Source organism: Ictalurus punctatus, chromosome 5 (assembly GCF_001660625.3).
Source record: "Ictalurus punctatus breed USDA103 chromosome 5, Coco_2.0, whole genome shotgun sequence".
NCBI lineage: Eukaryota > Metazoa > Chordata > Actinopteri > Siluriformes > Ictaluridae > Ictalurus > Ictalurus punctatus.
In genome coordinates, this window is record NC_030420.2 from 21360827 (window position 1) to 21383614 (window position 22788).

The 22788-nt window shown below is 38.0% G+C and overlaps 1 protein-coding gene across 1 annotated transcript in view; it reads right to left on the reverse strand.

The window, feature by feature from the left end:
- Positions 1–4101: 4101 nt before the first annotated feature.
- nol4la (nucleolar protein 4-like a) overlaps positions 4102–22788 on the reverse strand; it is a 47564-nt gene continuing 28877 nt past the window's right edge. Inside the window, exons 5-11 of the mRNA XM_017468865.3 lie at positions 17977–18130; positions 12375–12679; positions 11895–12080; positions 11370–11558; positions 10734–10853; positions 10119–10308; positions 4102–10023 (exon numbers count right to left, since the gene is read on the reverse strand). Coding sequence (XP_017324354.2) covers positions 9806–10023; positions 10119–10308; positions 10734–10853; positions 11370–11558; positions 11895–12080; positions 12375–12679; positions 17977–18130 — 1362 coding nt within the window. The 3' untranslated portion in view covers positions 4102–9805. The remainder of the gene's footprint in view (positions 10024–10118; positions 10309–10733; positions 10854–11369; positions 11559–11894; positions 12081–12374; positions 12680–17976; positions 18131–22788) is intronic.

Here is a 22788-nt window from a genome sequence, read left to right on the forward strand (position 1 = left end):
TCTGTGGCCCGAATTGAGGTTGGAAGTTGGAAGTTTTTGAACACCCCTCCCTTTTTTTCCTTTAGAATAAATTCTTTTGTGAAGGCTTCCACTAGATTTTTCTGTGACCCTTCTTCTGCAGTCTGAGCAAGACATCTCACCTACAAGAGGGTAACTATGGATATAATTCTACACAACCAGCACTTACTTAATAAAGCAAGAGTTGGTTTAGGGTGTCCTGTTCCTTTTTGGTGTCTCCTCAAATAGGCTGGCCAAGGATGGTCAGTAGCTCTAATTAACTGGATGACTGACCCTGCAAAGCTTAAGGAAAATCACACAGTGTAGGCCTGTACAACATCTGGGACAGATGTACTACATGTAACATCAACATCAGGAGTGAATTTGATCTGAAAAGTAGAAGATGGCTATAGCCTACATACAACTTAAACACGAAACTACATAAAAGAAAAGGTACGCCTATAACAGAGTTATATAAAGTTATTGTCATGATATCTAATAGAATTATTAAAACAATATTTTTGCTTACTGGAATGGCTTTGTTTTTTCCTTCTTTGTCTGTAACTAAAATTCTTATTTTGGCTTGCATGGAAACAGAACAATTTCCTTCATAAAATTTTTGCTCATTCCTTATTTTATTTTTATTTTTTTTGCACCATTCTGTATAAACTCTGTACTGTGTACTGTATCTGCTTTATTTTTTCATTATTTTACTGCCATGTGCAGTTGTATAGGTGCTCCTAATAGGTGTTCCTAAAGTGGACAATGAGTGTAAGTGGTTTGGAACCATTGCCAATAAAGATTTTCTCATAAAGTGCTGGACATTTTCTCTCACTAACAGTCAGGTTACCATTCAATTCAAACTTGTTAACATTTGCATGACAAAATGAAGCCAGTTACTCACATAGCCTATTGCACATGAAACCATTCTACAGATAAAAGGTCACAGATTGACTTTAAATGATGGTGCTATTACAAAGTTTAGTTATGTATGTAACTGTGGTTCTCTGAACCCTGCATAAACACCAGGGACAGTGAGAACCACCTGGAAAACTTGCACATGCATGCCAGAACCTTCCAACACAGTCACATAGTGACATATGAAGCAATCATTGCAATAAATACCACTGTCATATACCCAACTTTCCCTGCAACTGAGTTATTGCCAGTTCCAACTGACTCCGGCAGTTATCTCAAACCAGTGTTCTATTTCATCCCTCTTAACTGCTAGTGGTGATGCCAACAATGTCTAGAGGAATGGGGCTCACTTTAGAACTAACCAGAAAGGTGCTCAGAGACGACTGCAACAGCAGCACCACTAAGAGAGGTGATATTAACTTTGTAGAAAGTGCACAGTTATGCCCAGGTCGCAGCAGCTGGAGTAACACATCTCTAAATAATGTGCATTAGGAGGAGATCCTCCATGTAGAGTGGAATGGCATGTTAGGAGCTTGGCATAAAGCCATATGTAGGCCATGGTGCTAATGTCCACCACATAGTGAGCCAGCCTCTACTTAGACAAGGGAGTCCCTGTGTCTTTCCTCCATGATAGATGAACAGTTGGTCTGAGGTTCGGATAGCCAAAAAAGATAATATAAGGATTACATTAAGCACAACAAGGAAATACTGTGCAGACTCACCCTTACTGAAGGCTGGTAGGTCAACCTATTGATTGACAATGCTGGGTGATATGACCACGGGCATAAATCCTGGTGTCAGCCACAAGGCCATGCTTTAGTCATCTGGCCAACAACACATGCAAGGCAAACGGATCATGAGAGCAACCTTAAGTGAAACCCACTTCAGTTTGTAATCCTGCATAATTTAAATGGCCTACAGAGACCGAAACATAAGGGAGATCTCATAATGAGCTCTTAGGGGATCATGGCAAATAGAGGTGCGTTAGAAAGGCTGTAACAAGCCTATGAGCCCCCAGAAAGATGCCATCACATGGCTGTATTGACACTGCAAAGGCTGCTACATACACCTTTACGTGTATGACCTAAGACATGTTGTCTTGTGTGATTTTCATTCTTTACAACCTCCCCAACAGGTTTTTTAAAACCAAAAGTACTCTTAGTGCATGACCAAGAGAACCTGTATTGAGGTGTATTTACTGTTAGAGATCTGGATATGAGCGTCTGGCAGTCCCTTAAGTAAGCTGATGAAGTGCACTCCATTCTCAAAACAGCTGCTAGGGGCTAGTTGCTAGGGGCTTTTACATCCAGGAGTGTTTCCTGAACTTGGTATAAATCTGTTTTTGATTAGTACATTGATAAAATATGTTTAGTGAATACTTTGCTTAATCCTCTGGGCCTACACAAGGCCTGGGTCCAGGAAAACTCCCCAGTCGTCCTCCTCTGACAGCTAGGTTATATGCCACAACCAGTAATTCACAATATGTCCCAAATCTTTAGACTGCCTCTAGCAGCATGTAAGAAACAGAAGCCTAACAGAGATGATTGCTTTAAGACTACATGGGAAGCCAGGCCTAAAATCACTTGTCAGGATATCCCAAGCAGCTGCTGATTATCCAGGCACACTGCTGCTCTCTGGTGTACCAGGATGGTAGCTGTAGCATATGGCAGTTCAATGGCAGTTGGTATCAACTATAATATGTAGTTAATATTATAACACTTAATGCTTTTTTGGGAAATGTTTTATATATAGGAGCTATTTCAAATACTGCAGTACAGTGTTACAGGTTTCTGATGTCATCAACCATAGAAAATGCATAAATGAATAATTAAGGCTTAAGACAGATGCTAAGATGCGAAACAGGTGCTCGTATGAAAATGTAAAATAACATTTATGTCTTGATAGCAAACCTACACAAGCACATACAAACATACACTTACTCTTATTGCTATTTACATTCTCACTAACCAAGCTCACTTATTAACCCAAGTGAACACCCTAAGTGAACTTTCTCTAATATGCAAAGTAATTAGAATATTCTTTCGGATGTGCAACCCTTGGAAGACAAATCGTGCTACCTTGTGTGTGTTTTAGGTTTCTGTTAGATTATTAATATATGAATAAATACATAAATATTTAGATAAGCACATGAACAAATGAAAACACTTGTTAAAATACCAGTAAACAAATGTATTGTAGACTGGTCTGTGGCTAATGACATGCACTGGTCACAGCAGTTTGCCTTAGTAGTGAGCTGACCAGTAGATCCCTCACCAATGAACACCTAGGAACACAGCGACCCCATTACATGGCGCCAAAAGCAATTTCTGGGTCTCAAAGCGATTTAGTATCCAAAAATACCAACCAAAAAAGAGCACATTACACATTCCCATCAGCTAAACTCAATCTTTGACTAGTGAATAACAGAGAATGAGCATCTTGCATCACTGGGGAATGGCATAGCCTACTTAACACCTGAGGAAAATGTCAAATTGATGTATTACTAATTGATAATTCTCCTGCCATTTCTACTTAATTGAGTTTGAACATTTTGTGCAACTATCTGTCCCTATTCCTTGTCCCACTCACCACTATTTAACCTTATAGAGATATTTCTAGGACTACAAAGGAAAGCTTATGTCCTATGGCCAAGCAACCATCTTTATCACTGACTTGTGGTGATGGCTTATGTGTCTTGCACCTAAGTACCCTTTTTAGCACAGCTATTTTATTATTTATACACGAAAATGTTGGTTTAAAAACAACTTTAGCTAAGTTAGGAAATTAACACTGTATGAGACCTTTAATATTAGCAAAAATGTTACAGGAAACTGTAGTGCTGTTCTTACACCTTGACAGAATGTTTTATCAAATGTGCTGATCCCTGGAAAGAGAGCATGGCCAAAATAGGCAAATCTAGTAAGGGAAATCTTGCCATGTTGTAATGCAATGACTAGTAGTGTTCTTGTGACCTCTAGAGTCAGCAATCTAAGGATAAGATCCCAATTCCAAATTTATCTTTCATTTTTAATTTCTGAATATGTAATTTATGTGATGACCTTGATAAATTCATATCATGCATTATATATATATATATATATATACATATGTGTGTGTGTGTGTGTGTGTGTGTGTAGGTATAGACTAATGGTGCATATGTGTGGAAAAAAACAACCAAGACCACTGTGCAGCTCACTGTTTTATTCAGCAACTCAGTGACACACACCTCTGAAAGAAAGGAACTAGCAACTTTGCAGCAGGTGGAAAACCCAACAGTTTTTCAGACTGTAACATCGACACCACATTGAAAATGTAAAAAGAGTCTTTTTCAGACAATAATGAGTCTCTCATCAAAGTGATATGTAAAAGGTGGGAAACTCTCCCACCCGAGTCTTTTTTTTTTCTTCATCTTCTTTGTTTTTGCATGAAACAAACATAAATGGAATTACCTGCCATGTTTTCCATCTTTTAGTTGCTTCACATATATTCAGATATATATTTATATTTATCAACACTTTTCTAAAGAATTAAAATATTCAGCCACATGTACTGAAAAGAAGATTCACTTTTAAATCACAATAATAAATATAAAAAGGATATATAGCAAATTCGATATAAATGATGTGGTAGCTGAGAGAGAGCATGAGGACTGGTCAGTCAGGACATATTGGCCTGGATTTAAAAAACAAAACAAAACAAAACAAAAAAACTCAGAGATTCAACAGTTCCTGAGGTTCCTATGTTCCCCATATGGGCAAACAACATGAGGGGAATGGCTTTTAAAATCACTGAGAAGCTTCTACAAAAGGTCAAAGTGCAAATTCAAACATAGCAGGCTTTAATCACATTGGAAATCTTTAGTTAACTGGACCAGTTGGAGGGAGGCTACGCTTTCCCCTATATCACTGGCTTTACTTGTAAAATATTTGTTTCAAGTCTTTGTGAAAGTAGTAATAAAAAAATCATTTGAATCTCATTAACCATTAACCAGATCCATTGTGTAACATTATGGGGAGGACAATTGGTGTTGCACTTTGAGCTGATAAGAAGCTCTCTCTCTCTGCTTTTTTTTTTCCGATCCAGCACCTTCATCCACAATCAGTGACTGAAATGTCGCCTCTCAAGGCCCTTGCACATGGATCCCAACCCTGATTCGTTCTGAACTAATGCTGAGGAAGTAACACACTTCTCAAGTGCAAAAAACTGAACAGTGTTTAACAGAGAGGTAACACACACCTGCAAATGAAAACAGGCTGCTATAACAGTTGTATTAGACTCATGTCTGAGGAACAAAAGCACAATGAAAGTCTTCTCATGTTCTGGGACAATAACATGAACCACCATGGACAAATGACAGTCACAAAGATTCACTTTATGCATTATATGTGTGCAAGGACCTTAACAGTGGTTTAACCAAGTCTCTATAACTTTCTAACATAACATTGCCCCTCCATGCACAAGATTAAAGAAACAACTTAATGTCACAAACTGAGGCTGGATATGTGGGTCTTCAACAACAACAACAACAACGACAACAAAAAATTAAATAAAAAATAAAAATAAAAAATCAACAACAAAAAAAAGAATCTATTCCTCTGTACATGTAAACATCACACACTTCCACTGAGTCAGAACCAGAAAGAAATAATACAAAGCTTCACATTGGTATACAAAGAGAAACCAGGCTTCAGCCTAGAGTTTCCAGGCAAGTACAGGAGTAGAAACAAATCAAATACAATAATCATAGTAATAACAATAACAATAATCTTACAAAGCACCACAAATGAAAAGAACACAGGCAATGGTTGTTACCACATTTTGATTGCAGACCTCTGCTGCACTTATAAAAAAATAAGTCATGGTATTTCTTTTTTCTTTTTCTTTTTTACCTCCAACATTTTATTTTTCACTGTGTGTTTGTGAGCATGTTTGTGTTTATATGTGTCTTGCATTTTTCCGTGTGAAGAGTTACACAGCTCGCAGACCTTGTTTTCAAACAAATATGAACATAAACACATTACTAAAGTCATTTCACACGAAATCTTACTAAAGAAAACAGAACAAAACAAAACTATAATGTAGAGCAAGCGGACATACTAGCATGGTCGTGTGTTTGAACCACTCTACCTTACACTCCTTTTTAAGTACTCATGGGAAATCAAACTCATTCCCACATCAAATTGTTCCTCACAGCATCTAAGAATGGACTGAGTCCATGTTATGTTTGGATGCAGGTCTCAACGAAACAAGTGTGTCTTTCAGAAATAAGGACATTTCGCCTTCTCTGTGTTAAATAAATGTTCATCAAATAAATAAATTACTCTAAACATATGGCCTGAATATAGTAACATATACTTTTTTTTCCCCCAATGTTATAATTTGTTATCATTCCAGATTTAAGACATTTATTAAATTAACCAAGCCATAAAGTGCTACAATATTTCATCTTAATTTAAATTAAGATGTAATCTGATGTGAACCCAAATGATCATTCCTGTCCAGCCTTTATCAGATTATTCTCCTGTGGATCTCCAAATTGTCTAAAGTTTGGTTTTGTTTCTATGCAAGGTGACAGTTCCCTTTAGAGGCATAAATAAAGAACTTTATAAACCTTGCAGACATATAAAGTAATGAAAATAATCTAAAAGAATAAAAAGAATATAAAATACACATAAACATTAGATTAAAATAAGTGGGTACAGTTAACTAGTGGAAATGCATTGCTCCCCTTATCTGACACCCCCAGTAGGAATAGTTTTCTGGTTCATCGTAATTTTGTGGTTATGGCTACAACACTTGGAAGGTTGCTATACCACTTAAAGGCTTGAGGCACACAGCTCATGTAACTTTACACTGTTTAAATCAACTTCTCCAGGATTGTCTTCTGCTTCTTTTTTTTTATACAGTGCCTTTTTGTGTGAGGCCTGAATTTGGTGACATGTTTGAAATTAACATGGGGGCACGAGACAAGCAAAAGGGAGCTCAGCGTCATAGTGTGAAATAGCTTTGTGCACTACATCATCGAACTGAATTTCCATGACAGGAATACGAGATCTAAGTGTTACACCTCCAATTGTTCTGAAAATCACTGAGGTGTCCAGCCAATTAAAAACCATTATCTGGTAAGACTGACATCACATAAATTATGACATAAGTAGTATGGAGGTTTTTTTTTAAGCTTTGGCCTATTTCCACTGAAAATTAGGTCCCTTCGCTTAAACATGTATGCATATGTACATAAATAAGTCCCTCTGATGATTCTGATTGGTCCCCGTGCGGTATGAAAGTGACATAGTCATGAGGTTAGAAAACAAGAGCAGCATTCACAACTTAACAAAATTTGTTTGCAATGCAGCATGGGAAATGCAGTCCTTCAAATTTTTATTTTTTTGAATTTCTTTTCTGTGAACGCATTTCCCAGAAGTCATTGCAGTGCTGAGGATAAAGGGTTGCAAAGGCAATGGGGTGTGGAGGAGGGGTTGAGAGTAGGGTTTTAAGTATCTCAGCGCAGCTTCATTTGCATAATGTCCAACAGTCTAACATGCCCATTTGACAGAATTTAAACATCTGTAGTAGTCAAAATCAATCAAATTATTAAATAGATTTTTTTTTGTTTGTAGGTTTTCTTTTTATATATGAGAAAGAATAAATGTATGTAAAGAATGGAACTATGTCAAATAAAAAAAAAGTGTGTCTATGTTAAATTTTCAGACAACACACTAAAAATATTATCATATACATTGCACCTTATCCCCAACCACAGTAGCATTAATCAAATATTAGATATCTTACAAGTTCTCAACCCCTGCATCTTTGATGGTATCTCCATAGTGTATACTATGGGTTTGTCTCTATGGCAACTTCACATACTTATTGACTAAGATTTTTTCTAACAGATATGCTATTTTAAACATTTAAAGTAACGGTGCCAAAGATATTCGGCATTTGGGTTGTGACTGGGCCAATGAATGTTCTAATCCAGCCCACCAAGTGAATTTAGAATGCATGTGCTGAATTAAAATGGTCTTGTGGACCATAATTGAACTGAAATATGAAAAAAGAGCTAGTCTCTGTTATTCCACTAGGGGAAAAATAGAGCAAAAATAAGCTAATGAGTCAGGAGATTGGGAGTACAAATCCCACCAATGCCATAGTTGACCAAGCCCAGGGTCAAGGGAGCAGTATTGCCTGTGTGCTCTGGGTGGAAGGGACAGCATTACTGTACAACCCCCATCAATCACAGTGACACTGGTGAATCGTGATGGTCTGTGAGCTCATGTATGTGGCAGGGAGCAGATAGTGCTTTCCTCCAAGACTATTATGCTCTCATGTGACGCAGAATGAGCAGCAACAGTTCGAAAAGATGCAGTTGGTTGGCTTTACGTGTCTCTGAGGAAGCACGTTAGCCTTAACCCTCCCTGGTTGATAGCTGTTGTACAGTATGATAGGGAAAGCTGACCGGCAGGTGGGAATTGGTAGATGATCAAATTTGGGACAAAATGTGGAAATATTAAAAAATGTGAACGATAGGGAATTCTTCACTACAAAATGTGGAAATGTTGTGGTGAGTAGTTATGCAAGATAATGTATGGTAAAACCAAAATTGTAAAATAATTTTGTTTTTTCGGGGGTAATGAATTGACGTCTGTCCATCTGTTATATAAGTGATAACGTTTAATCCATTTGCAACTTTTAAATAGTTGCAGACAAATAGGATATAGACACATATAAAATGAGTTATTAATGTGTTATTGGTCTACTGAACTGATTTTTTTGGTCCGGCCCACCTGACATTGGACTTAATGTACTGTAACCCAAAACCCAAAATACACCCCTGGTTTAAAGTTTTAAGAATCTAACTAGGGCTTGAATATGCAGACAGTGCACCAGCAGCTGTTGGAAAAATTTGTTTTGTACCCATGCGTCTAGCTGGGCAAAACCAGATTGGGATGGTGTGGCTGATTTTCAAGTCATTTGACCCAGTTTGTACTTGTCGCATAGCTGACTGAGCGCAGATTGGAACAAGAAATCAAAAAAATATTTGGCTTACCATTGAGCACTATGAAATTTTAGGAGAATGTTCTGCTTGTACCTATATTAGGTGTCCCTTGAATTGTCATTAAATGAAATTCTATTACATTTACACATCACACGTATGCTGCAACTCTCTATGTGGCTGCAAAGGACCCCAAACCCTATAAACACTCCAGCTGTGAAAATAATGGTCAGTGACAGTGGAATGGTGATGATCTAAACATGATGCACAGGAAATGACATCATCTGTTTGCTCTAGTCACACTCACAATACTGGGTTATACCAAACTGATTGTGTAGAATCATGTAAATCTATTTCCCCACAAGTGCTGCAGTGTTTCTCAGTAGTCACCCGTTGGATGGCTTTTGCATCATGGATTGGCTCTGTACAGTGACATCATTTTAAATTCAAACCTGCGTTGGTCAACTAACACAGCTACCTGCACAGCCTCACACACCAGGCCTTCTCAGATCATGGCCTTTGGCATTAAGAGAAAAGTAGTTTATCGAAGCCTTGTACAGAGAGTTGTTATAAATCTAATTGAGGGCAAAGGGAATAGGGCAAAGACACTATAATGACAATAAGGCTATCATGAAGAATGCTGTAGGTAGCTCTATAAAGAAAGGGGACTCTGTGCATGTGTGTGTGTGTGTGTGTGTGTGTGTGTGTGTGTATTTGTAGTACATCTGTGCATCTGCTTGTGGCCATGTAGCTACATATACATTGTAATGTGCCGTGTGCATATCCCAATTCATGTACGTTGCACATCTGTGCAGATCTGCTCATGTGTTTTTTGAGTGTATGTCTGTGTATAGGTGCATAAGCACATGTGTGTGTGAGACCGTGTGTGGAGTTTCAGTTCTGCTGTAGAATGAGGTTTTCAAGCTCGTCGGCTGAGCGGAGCAGGAAGGCGGCGGACTCACGATAGCCGGCAATGAGCTGCCGCACTGCCGTGACTTCGGGAGGGCTGAGCTGAGCTGACGCTCCTCCGCCTCCACCGCCCTGACCGTGACTGTTAGAGCTAGTGGAGGAGGAGCTGGAGCCCACAGACTTCATACTCAAGTCAGTGGGACCTGCGAAAGAGAGAAAGAAAAAAATACAAAAGGAGAGATGAGGTTTATGTCTTTTAGCTGAAAATACTTTGCCTCTAAAGCACTTAGCCACTAACCATTGCTCTGTGCTGTCGCACTGCTTTGCAGGCTGTTGCCTAGAGCTCCGTAACCACGGAAACTGTAATTGAGCCCCCCATTGGTGTACAGCTGGTCCTGGGAGTAGGCTGAAGCAGCCAATGAGAAGCCTGAGTGGGCCACAGCGGCTGGGTCTCTGGAGTTGGCTTTGTCTGCAGTAATTGACTCATCCTACAGAGGGCAGCAGCAGAAAAGAGAACCATTAAACACTTTGTACATTGTGTAAATACAGTTTATTTTCTACAAATTGTTGATTCCCAGGAATACAGTTCAAATCTTGAAGCATTTTTTCCTCAAAGCATTCTTTATCTGCGTAAGTTTAAAAGTGTAAGGTACTCTGGAATTAAATGTTTATTTAATACTTATTTAATACTTTAATACTTTTTTGTTGTTACAATTTAGTTATCCATGTGCTGTATTAGCTGTAATGTGGGTGTTCAGGCAGGAGTTACAGGGGAAAGAAAATTATCATTCTTTATTCCTGCCAGCTTGCTTCTATTTTTGAAGTGAGTCTTGCAAAATTCCGTGTCATTTCTTTTCCCACCTAATGTGTCTCCATCTCTCTGTCTCTCTCACACAAATACACGTCCACTCACATGGTTCTGGTAGATGTCAAGGCGCATTCTCTTGGCAGCATTGCGTGTCTCGCTCTCACAGGCAGCTGCCAGGATGTTTTCAGCCATGGCGGAGGTGAGGTGTGGTGGGGTGGGCCGTGTCTGAGCAGAAGCAGAAGTTGGTAAAAATTAAAAGGACAGTCAACACACCAAGGATGATACACACTGCAATGCTGCATTTCCAGGGCATTCCATACAAAACAGAAAAAAAAGTGTAGAGGTGTTCATTAACTTTACATTCACAGTTAGTAGATAGTAACTAAGCTCTTTAGACATGTTCATGTTTGGTCCAGTACATCATGAATAGATCTGAAAACCTCAGTATTTCTCAGAATTTCTATGTATGTGCACAACATCCTTTAAACCTCACAAAAAACGGGTTAATAGTAATCTGACAGGAGCGTTCTCATCAAGGATTCATTTTAAATTTGGCCAAAAATTGATGGTTACAACACAAAGCAGCATCTACCAGCCTGATATCAGATACTAATCAGTGAAATAGAAACCTCAACATTAGGAATCCTTTATAAATCCTACATGAGTTTAAAATACAAGTGTTTTTATATTTTTAATACTGTACAAATATCTGTAAAAAAAAAAAAAAAAAAAATTCTATACCTCAAAGCCTCCTTTCTTCATGCGTCTGCAGGATTTGAGGTAGGTGCGAATGCGTTTACGAGCTCGCTCCTGGAACTCTGGAAACTGGCGGCTGCAGGACTCAATGATGGCCTGGATCTTCTCTTTTGGCTGCTTGGAGATGGGCACCATCCTGTCCAGATTCTCATCCACAAATAACCGTACAAACATCTGGGAGTGAGAGGGGAAATGGCAGTAAATTTGAGTAATTGAGAGACAAACGAGAGACAGAAAGAAATTGCAGATGGAAAATCAAGCGGGAAAGTGGATGAAATTGAGTAAAAATGAAAAGAAAATTGGGACCCAGCTTCTTAACCATCCTTAAAAAAAATTGCACAAACATTTCGCAGTAGGAAGAATGAAAGGAAAAAAAGAGACTGTGTTACTGATTGAAAGATGTAAAAGCATAAAGGGTCAAATACAGAAAATCCAACAGTGATACATAAACAGAGAAACTGCAAAAATATATGTAATCAAGAAAAGATGTGAGAAATAAACATGTCTCACGTTGAAAGCTTTGAGTCTCTCGGGGTCTAGACCTTCTGTGTCATTAATCTTATCGCTGTCGTCATGATCATCATGATCATCATCGTCGTCATCCATGACCTGAGTGCGTGTTGTATTCAAGTGTTCGGCACACATGCTCACTTCAGTCTTTACCGAGTCGTAGCTTCCTGAGCTGTACTGAGGAGACTGGATTCAAACACACATCAGAAATAAACCAAATAAATTCCTTTATCTTCATATACAGAAAACATAAACTGGAGTCAATCCTCATTTCTTCAGAACAATATTTCAGGAGTATGTGTATTTCGAAGTCCTGTAATGTAGTTGTTACTTCTATGTCTACTGAAAACATAGTGGACAATATGCAGCACACTCTTGAAACCACACAGTGCACCGCAGCAGGTAATGTGGCATTTAGATACAATGCATAGCCTATACGATGAATATTCTGTAAGTTAAGAGTAACGTTTTCTCCCTCACCTTGTTGCCGTACTCTGTTTTGATTATGTATTTCCTGCTTGGGTCAGCAGGGTATGGTGCAAGTGTGGGAGTAACCCCTGGCAACAATCTATCACTCAGGTTGAGGGGCTGTTGGCCTTCCTCTGACGATGAGGAGGATGAGGTGGTACTGAAGTCCAATGGTGCTGTGGTTCCATTGCTATTCACCTCTTCAAATGGAATCACGCCATCTGTCACAGAAATGCCTCCAGTCACCGCAGCAGCACTGGTGGGAGGTGCGAGGGAAGGGAGCCCATTAGTGCTGGCACTCTCAGAGGAGGATTCATCTGTGAGAGGATAGCGAAAGCGAAAGGAAGAAGGGAAGGAGAAAGATGGAAGAAATTTTAGTAATGTTTACCCCCCCCCTCACATATCCACTGTTACCAACTAGCCAACCTTACTAATATAATAATGGAAAACGTTGGCCAACAAATAACATAAACAACATAAAAGTGTACTCCTCTAACCATGTTAGAATGATCAAAATTCAAATTAATTCAATTCCTTTAGGACGTTCTTGATTAATATGAAGCAGGACATGTCCATTCATTAGTCCAACATGTCTAAGCATGTTGTATGAGAGCATGAGTGTACGCATATGTGTATCTGTGCTTGTATGAGTGTGGGTAGTGGTCAATGTTCTATTTTGTCAATGTGTTTAGGTCAGTGCGTGTATATGTACAGAGGGAGAGTCAGTTCAGGGTTAGATTACCGGAAGAGAGGGGGGTGGGGCTGGAGAGGATCTGGAGCCTTCATCACAGAGGTGTATTAGAACAAGGCTTACAGAAACAAAAAGAACAGCAGATGGGGGAAGACCAAGTTGATGCACAGAAAAGTGGATGGGGAAGGACAAGGAGAGCAAAAGCACCCATGTATCTCCCTGTATCAAAAGAAAAGGCAACGGAGGAAGAGCACTTATCAAAAAGATAATGCACACTAACCATTAACTGTTTTAACCTTTAGCTTAAACAATATAGCATTTCAGATTTTTAAAAAGTATAGCAGGTTGTGCACTAAAAGCTTCCTCTTTCCAAAAAAAACCTCTGGCTATATGCCCCCCCGCGCTTTCAGAAAGGTGGCCAACATTCTCTCCACCACCCAACAGGAACTCCCCCAGGAGACAAAACCATCAGTGCCTTTCTCTTTACACACACACACACACACACACCCTCCAGAGACTATGGTACCCAAAATAATACAGAAATCACACACAGACACTTTCTAAGACCATCTTCCTACTTTTCTTTGTCTGGTATAGATACATACTTTGTTACATTTAGTTAGAAGATGGACACTGGTAATTTTTATAATAATTATCTTGTAACCCCCATCTGATTATGTGACTTCCATTTGAAAAGTATGTATTTTTGTCTTTATTTCACAGAGAAAAAAAAATGTATTCTATGCATTAGATTCTACTGAAAAATATAGTGTGAAAAACACTGGGGTGAACCATACAATCATACACATGAATGAAAGTAGTCAAGCACAGAAATTACATAAAAACTTATTTCGGTTCACTGATTCAGTGCCACCTCATCTAAATAGCCATATTCACTACAGTGGCTGAAATGGAGCAGTACAACGGTGTCTACAGTCCACATGCAGTAAATCTGAACATATCCAAAGCTGCCCACGATTAACAATAAGCTGGCATTTATATTCTATAATTCTGTGGTTTATACTTATATTATGTGGTTTATACTTATATTTAGTTTTTCGGGCATAATAATATGTTTGAGGCATTTGTTCGATAAGTATGTGTCAAAACAACATCCCATCCAAGGCTTCCCCCTGATTCTTACACATAATACATTGGATGTTCTATATATTGGAGATTTTATATATATATATATATATATATATATATATATATATATATATATATATATATATATATATATATATAATCTGTATTTCTTCACTGATTTTTTTTGACAACCAAATCATGTGTCTATGTTTAGACATAAGAAAAAAAAATAATAGTCCAATAGTCCTTAACTGTGCAAATCTTCCTAAGTTCCCATAAATAACTGCCACTATGTGTACATATCCCATAATGTCGTACATCTTTCTGTAAATTAAGTGTTTCACCACTTTGCATGTTGACTATCCACTAATGCATGAATACACTCTTAGAAAAAAGAATGGTTCAAAGGTTCCAGCTTTCTCTTCTTTTTTAAATGGGCAATGCTCTGTAGTAAAATATTTAAGGGTTGACCAAAAGGGAAGAAATGATGATAAGGATCTTGATCTGTTTAAAATTTGTATACATCCGTCTCACAGTTATAAGCACAAAAATTGATGATATGTCTTATAGTGGCTTGTATTCATTAAAAGCACTGCCTACCTCGTCCCCAATATTAACAAGTCTGAAAAACAATATCTCTGGTTAAATAAGTTTAAATAGAGCAATTTTTGCCAACAACCACATATCTCTTCAAAAATATTCTGGGTCAAATGAACATTTGCAAAAATCATACAATTTAGCAAAAACATTGTCTGTTATTTTCTAGAAGGTAAAAACAAATTGTCAAGGCCAATATTAAACCTCAACACTGAACTAAATCCCAGTAAATCTTGTAAATGGCTTCACCATGATGGTCAGGACTGGAGGACTGTTGATTTACAGCTATCAATTCATAATCCACTGTATATTTGTTCTCCACAAACTCTTTTACTCCTCCAAAGGAAATTCTTGAGAACATGACCTTAAATAAAACTCTACTCGCTAGATGAATCCAGAACATTATCAGCATAACCTTGTCCAGTTCAATTCACAGTGCTCCAAGAAAAGACAGTTTTAATACAAACCTGAATCAGTTTTGAATCAGTAGGCAATGTCTCACAGATGACTATCGCTTTGTCCATATATTGTGAAATGAGTGCACCTCAAAATGTCTGTGTTAATATGTGAACAGAATTTTATTCTGTGGTCTGAAGCATTTAATACATCATTTACATCTTCTCCATCCACTGACCTTGTTGTATTGTTAATTTATAGCACATACAAACACACACTTAAGAGTATGTGTAGGAGAAGAGGTAAGGAGCATAGGAAGTTAGAGAAATACGAGAAATATTACTAAAATGCGAATGAAAATGTGGATTTGGTATGCATCTTTCAAAAATCTGGCATGCGTTTTTTTAAAACAACTTGTGCATCTGAATATACAATATATACAGATATACTGTATATACAGTACTGTGCAAAAGTCTTAAGCACCCTAAGCAGACTAATGATTTACAAATAAATGCCGGTTTAAAGGGGAAAAAACATACAAAAGAATAAAGCAGCAGAGGATTAGTGCAATGCTTGCTGTAGTATTGCTATGTGGGTATGTGGGCAGGGATTAGTGACCTTTAAGACAGCTTCCTGCAACCAAGAAGAAATAGGCCGTTCCATGCAGTTACAGTAGATGAGAGTAACCTGCTGACCTGGTGCTGACCCCTGACCATTCTTCCTAACACTCATCTCTCTTTAAGATAATTCCCCTCGGAACCTCCACAGCTCTATGTCAAGGGCAAGACAGCCTGAGCCCTATGCTCTGCTCTTCCTCCTCTTTCCCCATCCCTGGTTGCACAGTATTAACCCACAAACTCAGCAGTGCAAGCTGCTCTTCCTCTCCCCGACCTGTCTCTGAGTGACCCACCAGCCCCTCCCCAAGCGGCCATTTTAGAAAACCCTCCACTCTGCTGCAATCAGTCCAAGCACAGAACAGAATGGAGCCACAAGAGACAGAGACACACACACACACACAGTGAAATAGGGGGATTGAATCCTGTATGTGTAGTGTATTTTTGAAAGAAAAAAAAAAGGCAAACGGAACAAATATACTTGTGGAAATTGAGATTTCTAATTGTTTTGAGCACCAAGAGCTTATGTGCAATAAATAAATGAAGGTGCAATTATGTAAAAATAAAATATCATGGTTACCCAAATAAATCAGTGTATACATGCCAATTAGATTGCCAGCATTCATTTAAATCATCAGTGAGCCTGAAGCAGACTGCGTTATAATTTTAAACAGCAAGTCCAAACTAGCCTAAGTGGTATAGCAAGAAGCTTCTGAAAGCCTTCAATCTTCTCTTAATGGTTCTAGATAACTCTGGCATCCATTTAAAAAGCACCCATTCAGTGTATAATGGACAAGTGTTAGAGCAATGCACTGAAAATAGGTTGTAATGGACTAGTCATCAAAAATGATCTTCACAAGGCACTTACCTGACTTTTAACAATCTTAACTCATGGAGTAAGGTCCAAAAGTCTGAGTCCAGACTAACGCAAATTTATCGTTATATTTTTTAATCAAGATTATATCATACCATATTAATATAAATACAAAATGTTGTATTATTGAACACAGTTGCAATAATAATGCATGAAACATAGGTGGCATTATCTGTTAAGAGATTGCAAATATTAACACTTAAAAAAACTTAAACATTTTACAAAAATATATATTTTTTTAAACAAATAGTATTAAGAGGTAGACATATTTGAACCATTTCTGTACCATTTTAATTAAGCCATTCTTAACATGTTTCAATCGAGTCAAATTTTCTATTAGTTTCTGATAAATGATGTGTGCCAAGTGTGGTTGGTTGTGAATGAAAATATTTTATTACCTCTCTTCATTTTAAAGTTTCACATGCTCAAAAATATCTGTGCATCAGAAAGAAAACTGTTTATTACATATTCATGTTATTCAAGTAGCATGCAGTAGTGGTAGAGGTGAGCTTGGCACAGAATGTGAGTATTTGAGTGAATGTTTAATACACTGACATGCAAAGTATGCTTATGACAGAAAGTTGATATTGATATAGAAGGTGCTACAGATAAGTTGCATGTGAATGTTTTTATTTTTTTTATTTATTAAATAAAACATATCAAAACATGTCACTAGTACTTTAAAATGATTTTCCTCCATGACCATTCATCATCCTGTGCATAAGGTAACTAGTTACTTTGCTAACAGAGTTCATTCAAGAAAAAAAATCTTAGCAGCCCGGACAAACGATTAAAGTTAGGTTCAGTTCAACTTTATTGTCGTTGTCAGAGTACAACCCCAATTCCAAAAAAGATTCCAACCCATCTTTACGTCTAAAAGACTCTGCCTTTCTAAGATAGTCTTTTTATACCAAATCAGGTTGCTGACCTGTTGCCAATTAACCTCTAGCGGTTTCTTTTTAGTAACATTTACTTTTCTAGCATTTGTTACCCCCGTCCCAACTTTTTTGAGATGTGTTGTGGCCATCAAATTCAAAATTTCCTTATTTTTTCCTTAAAATGGTACATTTCCTGAGTTTAAACATTTGATATGTTTTCTATCTTCTATTGTGAATAACATAGGGGTTTATGAGATTTGCAAATCATTGCATTGTTTCTATTTACATTTTACACAGCGTCCCAAATTTTTTGGAACTGGGGTTGTATGAGAACACAAAGCCATTTTGTGTTTGTGTTTTTAAATTGAAGTCTATAATGGCATGCTGTGTTGTGCTGAGGCAGACCAGAGTTGGCAGTGAAACCTTACGGGACAGAAACAGGAAATGATAGGACTGATGGAGAGCACTGTCTAACCTTCCTCCTCTTTGATGCTGGGTTGTGGGGGCGTGGCTTTCCTCTCTGGTCGTGGCTCAGGAGTGCCGCTGGGCACTGCTGCTGGAGCGCGCTCAGTAGAGCCCCATGCAGGCTCAGCCATATCCAGGTCTTCACTGCTCACCGAACTCTCATCCTAACAGGGTGGAACAGATGGAGAAAAGCGCAGAGGGAATAGATGAGGCGGGCAGGTGGAAGGCAAAAGAGAGGAAGAGGAAAAGGTGTACGAGGAAAAGACAAAGGAAGAAAATGACTGCTTAAAAAAACATCCCCAAAAATTCATTCAAGGAATTTCTCTTCAATGAAAACCTCATGCGCAAAAGCTACTTTAAAGCAACAAAAGCTAATATTGGTCTAATTTATACAAGCTTGCCTTCAATAATTTGTAATTCAATGCTACCTTTATAGCAACTGCAGAGGAATACAAAGTGAAATAAAAACACTGGGACACTTTTCCCACTGATCTAGACTAAATATGACAATTATGACTATAAATAATAAAGAATAAAAAAATTTATAAAATCTGAACCAATCCATACAAATGGCTGTGCCACTCGTCCAACAGTACATACCTTCATTCCTTCACATTCTGGAAACGAAAGGAAGAAAAGTGAAACGAATGGCAGTGTGTCAAATAATGAGCGTTTCTGAGAAGTGCTATTTTTAACTTTCCCCCAAAGATGCTTATGTTATCATGACATAGAGATGAGTGGATGGGGACGAATGCCAAGGCAAGAAGGGGCGGGGCGGGGGTGGGGGGCTCTGGAACAAAAACAAAAAATAACTTATAAACTTATTTACAGTATAAAATACTTACAAAGTCACCTAGACTTGATTTTACCATGTGTATGTGGGGGTACATTTTTATATCCTGATGGAGATCAAATGACCAAATGATTTTTGGTCAGAATGGTTAGAGATTTTGGTTCAGAGATACTTCCGGAGCTTAAGACAAGCTCCGCCATCTGGCAATGCTAATATTAGCATTTGTACTTCACTCTTGGCCTGAAACCTCCCTTTACCCATATGGTTCAAAAACCTTAAAAATCAACTTATTCAGTGTGAATATGAAAAACCCTCCTCAAAGAACAGCCTTCCAAAGAAAGCACATTAACCTCTACACAATATATATCTGATATGTGCTTTAGTATGTGTATACACATAATAGCCACTGCTGCTAGTATTCCCAAGCCACCGACTTAACAACACATGCATGTGCTATCCTCCATAACATTCCCGCCATCCCCTAACACACACACACACTCCCCATGTCCCGCTCTTACTCATTCACATGTCTACTACAACCACACACTATATACACCAACATATCAGCTTGTTTTAACGTGTAGTGAACATCTAATCCAACATCCCAACCCCCCATCAACACCCTCACCCAAAAGACCACTGGCAGTCTCTCTACGCATACCCCCCAACCACCCCCTCAACCCTTTCCGTCAGTACTCCAGCCTCTGCTGTTCCAATCAAACAAGGCCTAGAGATGATAGATAATGGGGATACCAATTTAATCTTCAGTATGAATATGAATGAGTCTTGTACCTATACTTTACCATATCTGCCCCCGTCTCAGTTTATCAATTCCCATAGTAACAGGCGGACGTGAAGTGGAGCTGTAGAAAGCGAAGGGTGTATGAGTGTGCATTGAATATAGAGGCATGTGGGGGAGAAAAAAATACAACGATAGACGTATGGATGCACACTTATTGGCATTTGTGCCTATTATCACAACACACACCCCCTTCAGTGAGATACCTCACGAAAGCTTCTAATGTAATGTGACAAAGCACTTAGGAAAAAAGCTGACTGACACGGCTCCCCATTGCTAGGAGACGAGTCCTGAAAACTCTCAGCTCAAGTAAAAGCTGCCACATGGTGATTTATCGAACATAATTGACAGCTCAATGATTTCAGTCATGTCTACAGTACATGAAATGATTTGTCAATGGCTAGGTGATACCTCAGCAGCGAGACATCACTTTATCTACCGCCATTCTATTAGGGTCTGAAAACACTGAATTCATAACATTCAGACTCACAGTTATGGACTTCAAGGAAGCAAGTGTTACGTTCACTCTCTCTCATGTCTTTTTGAAATGTGCAGCTTGACACATAAGCTACAAACTGTCTCTGAATTTCATTTTATGTTTAAGACTGACGGATGTTGCATACTGCAAACTTGGGTTGTGATGTTAAAGCTTTGAGACAGAGCTTTGCTAATCACTGTTACACAGAAGTGCTTCAAACACAAGCACGTTCACTATTGCCTTCCTGTGCCCTCTTACACGTTTACACACTCAAACATCATACAGCCACGTCATAGTCAGACGTAGCGCTCCATGTGAAGTTTAGAGGCAGGACGTGCTTCGTGCTTTAGGAAGAATGTAAAATAAAGTTACAAGTGAAAAGAGACAAGAAATGGATGAACTCACACTAACATGATCGATGATCATGGCATACCATACACCTCATCCAAAAACACATGAGATGCAGAAACAAAATTTACAGCTTAGCCTATATGTCATTTCTTACTTTTCAAAAAGATGTATATTTCTCCAGTGGTAACACTGTAACTTCATTAACGTTCGTACCAATGAAGCTCACTGAATGAAACTGATTTGAATTGAATTAAAAGTGTTGTCACAGAAGAGAGAAACAGAAACAGCCATCAAGACGCTGAACAAGGGGGTGAAGGGATAGCGCCACAAACAGATTTAGAGAGGAAGAAGGGAGCTTCTGGTAAATGTTCTAATGAGTTGAGAGAGGATTTAGTGCTGAGGGCTGCTGTCCAGCTGCTTCTGGCCTCACAGGATGGGGGATAAGGAGAGACACAGACAAGGATCAAGGGAGAAAGAGAGGGAGTCTAGTCATTCCAGCATGCTGGTAAAAGGATTAAAACAAAGGATTTTAAGCCACTGCTACCATGACTTGGTCCTCATACTTCATTCTACTTTTCACTAGGTTAATAAAGACTTTAGGAACCACAAACACATGCTGAACGACGACTGTCTACGAAATATTCTGAACTTAGTACAAGCAATTCACTGTGAGTACAGAGTACACACTTAATAAAATTTGTATCAAAGAAATCATGCTATGAGGTTAAAAAAAATAAAATACATAATGAGATTAATGCACATTTTCATTTAGGGCATTTGGCAGATGCTCTTATCCAGAGCAACTTGCATTTATCTCATTTATGCATCAGAGGGGTAAGGGCCTTGTTCAAAAGGCAGCTTGGCAGTGCTGGGATTTGACCTCACGACCTTCTGAAGCGCAGACCATTACACCTTAACCACCAAACTACCACTGCTTATCACACAGTGCTTGGTGATATGACAAAAACATTATATCACTATAATTGAGGATATTTCTACGATACACAATGCGTATCACAATATATAATTTAGCTAACAAATTGTCTGTAAAACAGTTAAAAATAACCAGTTAAACTAAGTTTGATTAAACTTTTTTAATGCCTACAAAGGCAAAGAAGATTAAGTTGTTGTTTTTTTCATTTACATCAAATCATCCACATCCGTTCAGTACCATTTAATTTGTAATTATTAAAAACACCAAAAAAAAAAATACATCACCATACCAACGATATCTCAGAAAACTGTACCGCGTAATCATTTATCATGATATTGATAGTATATTGATATATCATACAGCCCTAATATCACATAATTGATTCTTAGATGAATTATTATAAAAATGTTTTTCATGGGATATTGTTGCAGAATATTGCAATAAGCTGTTTACAAACATGTATTATATTATGTGAATTTTGTGAATATGTGAATATATCTATCTATCTAACTATATTATAGGTAATAATATTTTATGTTTACATTTGGATCAATAATTCTTCAGAGCAAAAATAACAATGCTGTATTGGATTAAAACAAATCATTTAATGCTGTGAAAGCATATGATGTTAACTAAAAAAATCACAGATCTGGCATGTGAACACGGGATGCTGATGCACGGTGCCATCACACCTCTGCGGTTTCACATAAATTGGCAACAGAAGCTTGCAGAAAGTCGGCGGTGTGACTGGGAGAAAGGTAATATTGGACCAACATTGAGTTTTGATGTAGGTACTGTTACAAAAATAAGAAGGTGGGGGAGATTGGGGGTTTGTGCATCCTTAGTATGTGAAATATATGTTGTCATGCACATGTTATTTCTTTACTCGTATACATGCACTCACAGGATCTATTGATTTAGATATTGCACACAGCATGTATCAGTATCCCAGAGTAGTGCACAACATGCTCTCCTGGTGCTTAACAGCAGTGCAGGCATACAGATATCTGCAGTGATGGGAAGGCAGGAAAAATATAATTTCCTCTCTCTCTGTGTTGAAAAAGATACAATATCACTTTAAGCTGTTTTGAATATATATATATATATATATATATATATATATATATATATATATATATATATATATATATATATAAATAGACAGATCATTTCTCGTCCAAGTCCCCAGCTGAAGAAGAATGAAAGTTGCAATCTTTCGCTTTTAGAAGAACCTTTCAACCCACAACCCACTGCAGCAGAGAAGACAGAATACTGTACATACTTAATTATATATATATATATATATATATATATATATATATATATATATAGAGAGAGAGAGAGAGAGAGAGAGAGAGAGACATAAGACTTAAAAAATTTAAATTCCAATATTAAGTCCTCATTTTAAGGTGAAATGTCAGAGAGGTTCGTTAAGAGTACAGGCTGGAAACGGTCCTGCCATGTGAT